Consider the following 13063-nt stretch of genomic DNA (forward strand, 5'->3'; position numbering starts at 1 on the left):
ATCCAAGAAGTGTTGCCTTTTTTGGTTCGCTTTGGCGTGGGCCCATTGTTGCCAGAAAAGATGCTGGGGCTACATGATCTGTCCAGATCCACCTCGATAATGTCCGAAAAAAACTCATCAACATCTGCAATGACCAGCTTTTATTGATTTATTGTTAAAAAAATATATTTCATTTAACTTACTGTGGTTGTCCAATGTGCTCTGCTCCATGTTGTCAATCCGGTAGCATTCCAGGAACGAGTTCAGTTTTTCGTAGTGCTGCCAGCTATATGGAGCCCCCCCGCTCGGTCCAATTTTATTCGTGTTCGACGCAAATCTTCTATTTTTTCCTGCCAAATGTCTATTAGCGGTTTAGGAACATCCAAAATGTATGGGGAGGTTTGCGGAAAGGCAAATTATTACAGACCATCCCCGAAATGGATGGTGGATGGTCGTCAGTGTGAATAGTCTATAAAGACCTAAAATATTCGTTGGTAAATTCGTTGTATCAATTCTATTGTTTCAAGCCAATGCCAACTATCGAAATGGCATGGTATTGTTACGATAACGATAAGTGTCTAGCTTCTACCGAAATGTTGGCGCTATGATGAAATAATTTTCGCATTTTTAGCCGGTCGTTTATTTGAAATTGATTAACGTTTATTCAATATGGATATGGAATTGCCGTACATGGCAGAATATGCCAAATCTGGTCGTGCTTCTTGTAAAGGTTGTAAGTCTGCTATTCCGATGAAAGAGCTACGAATTGCAGTTATGGTCCAAGTAAGTCTTTGAAAAATACATTTGCACCACAGATTTAATATTATATATACCTAAATAGTCTGCTTTTCACGATGCCAAAGTACCTAACTGGTTCCATAAGAGATGTTTTTTCGAGAAACAACGTCCAACATCTGTAGGGGACATACAGAATTTCGAAAACTTACGTTTTGATGATCAAAAGGAACTGGAGACGCTTATTGGTATGTGCTTTCTGAATATGTACATTGTAATCCTAGAGTAACGTTCTATAGTGTCTAAAAGTACAAATATATTTTATACATATGGAGAGATACCTCATGTGTATGTAGATTATGTATGTATGTACACTTCAGAGCCGAAGTTAAATTTAATACCCTTTTTTCGGTGGGAGATTTGTCCAGACTGTTCGCGATTTTCGATTAAATCTTCTTTGAAATGCAAACAACCAACCTTTCGACTATCACGTTTATAAAATCACGTTATAAATTTGATTTGATACATTCTATTTTTTAAGGAGCTGTAGCAGGAAGCGTAATTGCTAATACCGGAAAGAAACGTTCTAAGGCAGAAACCACAGCGCTGAAAGACTTTGGTATCGAGTATGCAAAATCCAGCCGATCATCCTGCCGGGGCTGCGATCAAAAAATAAGCAAAGATCAAATTCGTATACGAAAAACTGTGTTTGATACTGAAGTTGGTATGAAGTATGGTGGTCAACCACTGTGGCATCATATAGAATGCTTTGCACAATTGAGATCCGAACTTGGTTGGTTCGATACTGGCGAAAATATTCCAGGTTACAAAAGCTTAAAAGCCGAGGACAAAGTTGAAGTGATAAGAGTGCTTCCGTGAGTATTTTTTATATCTGTTACTACTCAATTTTCTCAGTCGATTTGAGATCTTCAAAAATAAATTGTTTTATTACACAGTCATCACAACATTTATTCGGAAAACCGTCTATTTCAACTTTCTTTATAAATAACTTGAAAAATATTTAGGTTCAACAAAAAATTTGTACTTCATTATGAAGATCAATGTTACTAATACTCATCTGAAACATAAAAACAAAAAAAAAAACCTTTGGCTTATGAGAAAAACTTAAAAGTGTCAAAAAGATCACTTTTTTAAGCACAACAATTATTCGGAAACATTTTCGGAGGGGGCTCTTTTATATCTTAAAAAATGTATGTACAGTGGCGAGCACGTGTGGATACATGTTTATCACTTTTCACTTTAAGCGCCTGTAAAATCTTTAAAAATGAATCAATCCTTGTGATTTTTTTTTAAAGATTCATTAATTTATTGAGATTGAAAAAAGACAACAATTTCAAAGAAAAACGTGCGAAAGTGGATACATGCTCATTTTTTTAACAAATTAAAATCTCTTAAAGAAAAGGACCTCTTTGAATTGAAATTGTTGTCTTTTTTCATTCTCAATAAATTAATGAATCTTTAAAAAAAAATCACAAGGATTGATTCATTTTTAAAGATTTTATGAGGGTAACTCAATTATTTGTTTCGTCGATGGAGAATAATATTTTTAGTTGATCTCCGACTAAGAAAATGGCCTCTTCGTCTACTACGGCTAATAATTCTAAAAAAAATCAATTTTTTTTAGATTCGCGTGGGTTTTTCCAAAGTTTTCTTTCGTAAAACCCTCTGGCATATACGAACTAAAAAAATTAAGCCGAATCGGCCGTTTAATAAAATTCCAAACATATTGCACTCCATTTTTATATATAATGATGTACATATAAGTACATTTATTCCTGATGAAACTTAAAAGCCGAGTCGATATAGCCAAGTTCGTCCTCCGTCTTGATAAGCGCCTAGATTTGAGAGATAATAATAGCAATGGAAACAAAATGTGTTCCAAATCCTGGGATATCACACTGCTACAAGTACATATCAATATCGTTATCATCATAAATTATAGCTCTGCCACGCAACTGCTGTCTCTAGTGCACTCTAGTGCCTGCTGAGCATCTTCTTGGATACATAAGTCGCAATGGTGGCCTTCTTCACCCTTTCCACTACTTTGGGTTTCCATGCCAGCTTGCTGTCCAGTACTGTGCCTATGAATTTGACCTGTGTTTTTGGGGTCATCCTAGTCTGGTCAAATTCTTGATCCAAAGATTGATTGCTGGGTGTGTGTTAGTTGCTTCTAGGCGATTTGTTATTGCGGTTGTGCTCACGTTATTTAATGCTCCGGTGATGTCGACAAATATTCCCAGTGCATACTTTTTATTGTGAAGGGCGTTCTCAATGGTGGCTACTAACGTGTGTGTGCCATGTAACAGGAAGCTGCCATAAGGCGCATTTCCTCACTCTCCAGCAACACTACCGTCAGGTCATCCGTGCTGTAATGAGACATAAGATGAGCATGGATTCCCCTCCGTATGAGTACGGCGGTTCTTTTCCTGCTTACCGATGTTGAGTAGAGGTTGTAATTTAAGGATTTTAGTCCGGCCACAGATTTGCCTGACGCAATCCACGGCTCCTGGACTAAAGCGATTTCAGTGGGCCCTTGCTCCATGGCAATGAGGAGCTCCGCCGATGCTAGCTTGCTTTTATGAAGGTTGAGCTGCAGCACCCTTAGTGTCATGGGTGACTAACTCAAACTCACAGTACGGGTTGACTAAAATTGTCAGGAAACCGTCCTCTTCTTCCTCTGCGTCTTCGAGCGCAAGATCCTGGGCGGCCTCCACGATGGACTCAAGACCTAGGTCCTTTTCCACCTCGCCTGCATGTAGGTTGGCAGGTGTTTACCTGCCCATACCCCACGCCATCTTCCCAAATCTGTGGTACAGGAGATCCTTAGCCACCTTGTTGATTTGAAGTATCACTCATTTGTCCCCCTCGTTGGGTAGTGGGGAAGGATCCTCCAATCCACCGTTGGCACGTCCGCGTTTTGCCGATGAAGGAGCTTAAGCGCACGATCCCATTGGATTGTGATGGGAAAGAGTACCTTCGTCTACGACCTCCAGCTTGGCCCACTCCCACATCGACAGAGCGACAAGCGACTAACAAACGATATGTGGCAAATTGTGCCACGATGTCGCATAACTCGGCAAACATGGAGGACCATGGACAAGAAGCGCACCTCCGAGCTCTGCAAGCTAGGCAGGAAAAGGTGCAGCGTAGTCATACGTTCCCTCACGGGACACTGGCTAATAGGCACTCACGCCAACAGGCTGGGGGGCCCACATAATGACTTTTGCCGTAGCTGTAGAGACAAGGAAGAGGAGGAGACCGTGGAACACCTGTTCTTCTCCTGCCCAGCTCTCAGCAGAAGAAGGGTACAACACTTGGGCTCAGCCTTTCTAAACGACATTTCGAAGGTGTCCAAACTATGTCCCAGGAAGATAGCGAACTTTGTGAGAGCATCTGAATGGGATAATTGCTGACAGGAAGTCTCACAACGCAGGAAGGGAAGATCTTATGCGGTATCACAACGGGCCGAAACCGGCCTAAGTGTGACGGGCTTCAAGCGAGCCCGGCAGCCGCCTCAACCTAACCTAGTTGTATTTAAAGGTTGGCATTTTGTTGTAAAACCTTTGGCAGCAACAACAGCAGTTCATCATATTGGCATTAAAGCTCACCTAATTTTTGCATCTTTCCCTTGGGATATTGATCCACGAACCATGCACGATACCCCAAAGATCTTTATTGTTCTTTGGTTCCGCATTAGAAACATATTTTTTAACTTGAACCAAAATATTAGCAATGGGGTTCATGTCTGGAGACTGAACAGGCCAATCCATTGCACTAAGCGAATTGTGCACGAACCACTTTCGAGCTTTCTTTCTAGTTCGTTTTGAGTCATTTTCCTGCTGGAAGACACTATGACACTACGAAACTCTATTTCGTATTCTGCATAAAGCAGAATCACTGTTTCTTTAATATTGAAATAGACATGTTGATCCATAATGGGTTTGTGCCATGTATTGGATCACCTACGAAAATCATGCCCATACGATTTTGCTTGTGTTTCTATGTTTTTCTATTCTAATGAATTTACATGTGAGTCAGGGGGCTGTATTCTGCAGTCGTTTCACACAAAAAAAGAGTCTTTTACACAAAAAAAAAAAATTTCGGCTTTAGTCGGACCACAGGATGTTTCTCCATTTTTCTTTGGTCCAACGTTAGTGCTATTTTGCATACCAAACTTTTTTTGCCCTATGCCTTCCCGTGAAAGGTGGAATTTTCCTCGGACTACGAATACCCATTTTACGTTCTTGTAAACAAGATCTAACTTTCCTGGTACTTGACGATTTTTTAAGATCCTTGCTTTAGCTCTAGGGCCGACTTAAGTGGGTCCTCCTTGCTCTTACGAACAGTTAGTTTAACCAGAAATGGGGATATCGTGGCCTTTCTTCCACGTGTTTCTTGTTGGAAACATATTTCAAAGCATTGCTAATCATTTCTTTTGAAAACCCGACAATTTTCCCCACCTTATGAAATGAAAGTTTCGACCCTTTGGCTTTTTTCTTCACTTTAGTCCTTTCCAAGACCCATAACTACTAAAATTTTGTAACTTTCTTGTCACAATCACCTCAAGCCGCCGATTTTTAATTCAATCAAGAACTTAAAATATCAAGAAGCTCAGAAAAGTAGAAGCTTTTACATAAAACAGTTACTGGTGCTATTTTTGTTGGTGTTCCATATCACTCCTCTTTCGCAAAATTGCCTAAAGTTATAAAAACCGTTCGAATTGAGAGAGTAAGCACACTTCTCTCAGAGAGGAGACATATAAAGCTACAGTATATTACAGTAAAGTCCAGCAAATTTTGGACAGTGGACTTATTTTGAAGGAATAAAGACGGTCGTCCTTACTGGTGCTATTTTTTTCGGCGCCACTGTACATATGTACGATGTGTATTAATAATTAAAAGCTAATACAAGGGCTGCTTTTATATATCGGGAATAGCAAATAAGAACGATAACTTTTAAATGAAAACGGCTTTTTTGTTTTTGGAAATATTTGTGATTCGTGTTCGGCAGTTGGTTTTGCTAATTTCTCCGAAGACCTCTGGCAAAAAAATGTTCGTGTACCACTCAGAATTGACAGCCCTACGTTGCTTTAGCGCAACAATGTCCACATAACCCATTTTCCTAAAGAAACAGTCGAACACGGTCAAATGGTTAAAAAACAACTCCAATCGACGCGAGCCTTTTTTTGAGCGATTTATAAGTTATGGGGAGAACAAACCGTTTTTACAACTAATTGTTCATGCAAAATGGAATGTATTAAAGTGGAACTAATGTGCAAGGATCTATCTCACGATATGTCATATGTCGATCCATCAGATCACGCTCACCATCGATATTTTGTGGCACAACTGTTTTTGGACGACCTTCACGGAACTCTTCATTGACTGAACGACGACCACGGTTAAATTCTGCAAGACAGCGATAAACTGTCGTTTTTGATGGTGCTTTCTCGACGTACAAAGAGCTAAGTTAATTAACACATTCTTGTTGGCATGATAAACGTCGAAAGTTGAGAAATTTCCATTGTTTTGACAAATTGATTTTTTTAACTGATTTTAAACAAAAAAACTAATTTTACATAAAAACGTTGTACCTACATAAATGCTAAAAAGTGACAAAGTTTATTGCGGCGTTGTCAGATTTTACGTATTGACATTAGTATTGCCAATTCCCGAAATATTAATAGCAGCCCTCGTATACATATGTATGTCAACCCATTTTCAAACACTTTTCTGTCGATATTATTTTCTAAATTGAATAAAACTTAACTAATTTAACCAATTGGAATATAATTTCATCAAATTTGATCTTAAAACCGATTAAGATAAGCAAAATTTAACTTTTTCATGTTTTACTTTACTATTTTCTCCTATGGGAAAAATAATTTTGATAAAAGTTATTTCTCAAAGTATCTCTAAAAAGACTACTAAGTTGTTTGTTAAGAAAATATGAAGTGATTTAAGTGAAAATGTGAAGTGAAAAAAACATATTATAAAATCATACGTTTATGACCGTTACCTAGTTCAATTTTAAAAAAACCAATAGAGATTATTTATTGTTTAACTCGATATAAACCTACATTTATCCTCTTTTAAAATAATTTAACAGCTTTAGAACATTCCGTTTCGCAGATTTATTGCATTTTACTAGGTTAAGCCAAAGTCGACTTCTATTTCGCGTACGTTCGCGACCACATGTTTATTGCTATCATTATGAAAACTAAAAAATTTATGATCACCATCTTTTAATTTACAATAGTCTTACACGTATAAGTTTATCTTTATTACTTTTTTCAATGTATCTAATTGAATCATTATAAAACAGGACCATCAAGTGTGAAGACACTCCGGATGCCAAAAAACAAAAAGTGGACCAAACTGATGATAAGGAAGAAAAGGAGAAAATAAAACAGATTAAAAAACAGAACGACACGTTTTTTAAATTCCGCGATGAACTAAAAAGTCAAATGAAAAAACAAGACATTGAGGATCTCCTAATATCGAATGGACAGCAGCCGGTAACGGGCGACTCTGAAAAGTTTTTTGATCAAGTTGCAGATATGTTAACATTTGGCGCTATTACCCCCTGCTCTGAATGCAAATGTTCTCAGTTTATTTTCAATAAATCTGGATACAAATGCAATGGAAATATTTCCGAGTGGACCAAATGCGATAAGATTTACACTGAACCAAATCGCACGGCTTGTAAAGTACCTAAGGCTATAAAATCATCCTATCATTTTTTAGATGGGGTTAAAAAAAAACCAATAACACGAATTATTCAATATATTCCTCCAAGTGCCTCCATAATTTCTAAAAATATATTGCTGAAAAAGAATCCTGAGGAGTTAAATGGGTTAGTATACAAACATGTTTTATACCCCGGATTATATTTATATTTATATATAAATATAATAAGTATAGTATATTTGTATATATAAAGTATATAGTACATATAAATATAGTATACACCTAATTCTGTTTTTAAACGGTAGATTGGTTCCTGAAAAAACCTTGTAAAAAAAATACATCAATCTTATGCAAAAAAAGGGGATTGGTTCCTCATCTCTAAAACCTATTAAAATTAGAGGAAAAAATTAGGAAACGGGAAAAAAAATTTCGTATAAAAAATGTCTTTATCAAACACGTCTGATTGCATTGATAGTTCACAAAATACTAACACATTTGCACAAATTTGCACAAAAAGGGAATTCCCCTATATTTTTGCTACCTACAATTGCTCTGACCAGTAAATTTGCTTGCAAGTCTGTAAAAAACAGAATTCGGTGTATATATGTATAAATATTATGTATTATTATAATAACCCGAAAGGTCTACTATACAAGTATATTCTTGATGACACATATTCAATTTTTTTAAATGATATATTTTTATTTCAGACCGAAAATTGTTCGTAAGAAGCCACCATTATATAATTTGAGATTTTCCATTATTGGAATTAAAGAAAAAGAAAAAGAGTTAAAAAAACGAATTGAAAAATTGGGCGGAAAATGCGAAACCAAAATATCCGAAAGGACTATAGCAATTATATCTACTGAAGAAGAAACTAAAAAAAAAACCAACAGAATGGAGTCGGCAAAAACATTTGGCATTCAAATTGTGCCTGTTGAATACATCGATTCTGTTGAATCTGATCCTGATGGCGCCATTAATTATATAAGCAGTATGAGCATTTGCGACTGGGGTACAGACCCATCAGCTCGTGTTCCCCAAGAAGAAGCTAAAAGCTCAAAGTCAAAGAGTATATATACAAAATCTGTTCCTACGTCAAAAACTCTAAAAGTAAAGGATGGTCTTGCTGTGGATCCTGATAGTGGTCTTGAAGACATCGCCCATGTCTATGTTCAGGGAAAAGACAAATACAATATAGTGCTTGGTTTGACTGATATTCAACGCAACAAAAATTCATACTATAAGCTACAGCTATTGGAAGCTGATAAAGGTTCAAGGTAAGTAATTGCTTCAATTTTTTGTTATACCCAAACTTTTTCAGTAAAGAACTAAAGAAAAATGAACTACAACTAGTTGGAACGTGTTCTTGTTGAGGTACAAAAAAAATGTATCAGTATCATTTATTATACCCGATACTCAAAATGAGTATTGGGGTATATTAGATTTGTGGTAAAAGTGGATGTGTGTAACGTTCAGAAGGAATCGTTTCCGACCCCATAAAGTATATATATCCTTGATCAGCATCAATAGCCGAGTCGATTGAGCCCTGTCTGTCTGTCCGTCCGTCCGTCCGTCCGGCCGTCTGTCCGTCCCTATCAGCGCCTACTGGTCAAAGACTATAAGCGCTAGAGCAACGACATTTTATATCCGGACTTCTGTGATATGTCACTGTTACAAGAATATTTCAAAACTTTGCCCCGCCTCCACATAGGGCGAAAATCTGTGGCATCCACAATTTCAAAGATACGAGAAAACAGAAAACGCAAAATCGTAGAGGATGACTATATTCTAGAGTGCAAAAACAATTTCATTCTCTCTCGCTCTGTCTCTCTCTAATACACAGGTTTCATGGTCGGTTTTGCCAATTGCAAAATGTGAGTTCAAGGATCTCAAAGACTATAAGAGCTACAGAACCAAATTTGGTATCCACACTCCAGTGATATCGGACCTTGACCGTTTCGTGTCAAAATTTCGCCACACTCCCGTCCGCCCATGCAAAGGACGAAAATCTGGGGCTTCCACAAATCTCAGCATTTATTAAGACGTTAGCAACCAAATTTGGTATCCGCACTCCCGGTTGATCTCACTATAAAACGTATATCTCAAAATTTCGCCCCACCCCCTTCCGCCACCACGAAAATCTGTGGCATCCATAATTATGAAGATACGAGAAATCTAAAAACGCATAATCATAGAGAAACACCGTATCTATGTGACTGCTGAACCTGGTTCAGATCGGATCATTTTTATAGCCAAAAGGAACAAATCTATTTGCAGTGGACTGATTTTCTGTGTCTCTCGCACGCACTCTTTGCCGTGTCGTTTAATATTCGCGGCGTCTGCCGAAGGAGAGCCATACTGACTTAGTATCGGGTATAAATGTAGAGTTGCGGTCTCCGCAACAACTTACAACGATCCCCCTCGTTTTTATTTTTATTTTATGTATCAATTTACTATTTGATGGACACTGGGGTAAATTTACGAGTACGAGTTAGGAGTAGTTGTTAGTTAGTACCGATTAGTTTCATGTTGACCGCAGCTTTATTTGTACGGATAGACGGACGGAGATAGATGGCTAATCAGCTCTGCCTTTGATGCTCAGCAGAAATACTTTCTATAAGTATTTCCAAAAATGTTAAACAATTTCGAATTTGGATTAATGGTCATTTAACTACCGTCTACTCTTTCAAACGAACTAATATATACAAATTATTTTATTTTTATTCCCTCGTTTACTATTACAGGTATTGGATTTTTCGTTCATGGGGACGGATCGGCACGACCATTGGGAATTTTAAGGTTGAAGAGTGTGATACCATTTTGGAAGCGAAAGAAATTTTTCAAAAAGTATATGCTGATAAGTCCGGAAATGAATTTAAAGATCGAGAACATTTTGTCAAAATCCCAGACCGTATGTATCCGATCGATATTCAGTACGATGACGATTCAAAAATGTTAACGGATAACAAACATGTAATTAGTTCCAAGCTTGAACCTTCCGTACAAAATTTAATCAAACTTATTTTTGATGTCGATTTTATGAAAAAAACAATGATGGAATTTCACATTGACATGGAGAAAATGCCTTTAGGTAAACTAAGTTTAAAGCAAATTCAGTCTGCGTATAATGTGGTAAAAAAAATGTATGAATTGATCGAGTCCGGTTCTAAAAATGCAGGACTTATTGATGCTTCTAATAGATTTTACACGTTGATTCCCCACAACTTTGGAGTCCAATCTCCACCATTGATTGAAACTTCTAAGCAAGTCGAAGATTTGCGACAAATGCTTGATTCGCTGGCTGAAATCGAGGTCGCCTATAACTTAATAAAGAACGAAGATACAATTGATAACATAAACCCATTAGACAAACATTACGAGCAATTGAAGACTCAATTGGTAACGCTAGATAAAAATAGTGATGAATTTTCAATTTTAAATAAGTATGTAAAGAATACCCATGCTGCTACCCACAGTGCCTATGAGCTTGAGGTGGTGGATGTGTTTAAAGTAGCTCGTCAAGGGGAGGCTAGACGTTTTAAACCTTTTAAAAAGCTACATAATCGAAAATTATTATGGCACGGTTCACGTATAACGAATTTCGCTGGTATCTTATCTCATGGTTTGAAAATTGCTCCCCCTGAAGCGCCACCAACTGGTTATATGTTTGGAAAAGGCATTTATTTTGCTGACATGGTTTCAAAATCTGCTAATTATTGTTGCACAAGCCAACAAAACTCAACCGGATTGCTGCTTCTTTCCGAAGTAGCATTAGGAGATATGATGGAATGTACCGCAGCGAAATACGTTACGAAACTACCGAACGATAAGCACAGCTGCTATGGCCATGGTCGCACCATGCCAGATCCTAAAGAGACCTATATGCGAAGTGATGGTGTGGAAATACCACTTGGAAGGGCAGTCACTGATGCAAATTTGAAATCTTCATTATTATACAATGAGTATATAGTTTACGATATTGCCCAGGTAAATGTTCAATACTTGCTTCGAATGGAATTTAAGTATAAGTATTAAGATGTGGAAATTTGTTAAAAAATCACTCTGAATAAAATTACTATCCTGTATTAAATCATAGCTATATCTTTAACTGGATCCTGAACGTAGTTTGTTTTAACCGCCGTGCAAGACGTTTTAAAAGCTCACGATTGTAATATACATACTATTTGGTTATACATCAACTTATTTAATTGGGTACACTGAAGGCCTAATCGTAAATTTAAGGTGCTAAGCTGAAATGACCATCGCAAGAAGCAATAGTAGTGTTCGTCTACGCCTCACTGCTCTCTGATTTTGAGTAAATTTTCGGGTTGCAGATTTGTATCGGGTGGCAAACCAGCTTTAACTTGGAAAGGTCAAGTACATTTTTACTTGTTGACGTTTTTTACAGCTAAAGTAACCTGCAGACTTGAGCTATGTCGTAGCACTCACATGGTATTGCACATCGTCTTGGATTCCAGTTCTTCTCTTTGACACCGTCTTGAACCGACCCCCCGCATCTTCAATCGACATTGTCATTGAATCGATCTAAGCGATCTGCTCTCGTGTTATATCTAACTATATGGCTATCACATCCGCACAATTTTCACTCTTTTACATATACATATTACAAACACACGATAAACATTAAATTGAAAAAATTATTCACTTATTTAGTATCATAAGAAAAAAGGCAAAAAAAAAACAAAAAACTGTAAAAAGCTTGGATCTATAGTTTGATTCGCCCCTCGTTTAATACAATATTGAAGTACAAATAACATAACCAGCCAGGCTCCATTTTTCACATTCACAAAAGCTTTCCGATTTAATTTTGGGGCTCCCGTTTTTGTATTCCGCACGACTTATTCGTTTTCATTTTCGTTGACGAAATGAAAAGTAAACAGCTTTTTATACAACGAAACGAACCTTAATTGCAAAAGGAAAAAATATATGACCTATTGATGCATTAACATAAACTTGACACCTATATCAGGGTAATTTAACTTTTGCTTTCTTTATAAATAATTTTATTTTAACCTAACCTCAAATTTGGCTCGGAAAAAATTGGCTAGGGCAACAACAATTTTCGTTTTGGTACAAACAGCAGAAATATGTGAAAACTGGAGAAACTTAAAACGAAACGTTTTGGCTGAGCCTGCCTGAATGTAATAATAGGCATTCCATGGGGCTATGGCTATAAACTAAGACTCCATTCCTGCAGGCTTTTAAATGCTTATCAAATGTATATCCTATTAGCTTAGTTTAAGTTTAGGCGATAGCCTGGGGGGAGCGATAAAACCCCCCAAGCTCACTTGAACCTGTAACAAGAACGTTGTGATGCCGCATGGGCGTGTGCCCCTTCTCACTGCCTAAAACTGTGAAGATCAAACTGTTGCAAATTTAGGGCAGTCCCATCCGGAGGCTTGGATGAATTTAGACAAGGTCCCAGGTTTGATTTCGGAAAGGTCCGAAATGTGTGAGGAAAGGGGCCCCGAGAAACCGAAGACGGCGATTTCCAAGGGCCGGGCAATGACAGAAGAAGTGGGAGACCGATTCATTGTGAGGGATTGCAGTAGACTCCGCCACCCACGCGGCCGTCTAACTTTGAGCCATCAGAGTAAAAGTGGACCGCGTTTGCA

General features: G+C 37.6%; 1 protein-coding gene across 1 annotated transcript; it reads left to right on the forward strand.

Annotated features, from left to right (window-relative positions):
- The first annotated feature begins 624 nt into the window (after positions 1-624).
- On the forward strand, positions 625-11522 carry LOC108156507 (poly [ADP-ribose] polymerase). Its single transcript, XM_017288009.2, has 6 exons — positions 625-762; positions 821-962; positions 1256-1589; positions 7060-7590; positions 8135-8704; positions 10172-11522. Exons 1-6 carry the CDS (start codon positions 649-651, stop codon positions 11460-11462), a joined length of 2982 nt encoding a protein of 993 aa, XP_017143498.1. The 5' UTR covers positions 625-648; the 3' UTR covers positions 11463-11522.
- Positions 11523-13063: the final 1541 nt, after the last annotated feature.

This window comes from Drosophila miranda, chromosome 2 (assembly GCF_003369915.1).
Source record: "Drosophila miranda strain MSH22 chromosome 2, D.miranda_PacBio2.1, whole genome shotgun sequence".
NCBI classification, from domain to species: domain Eukaryota; kingdom Metazoa; phylum Arthropoda; class Insecta; order Diptera; family Drosophilidae; genus Drosophila; species Drosophila miranda.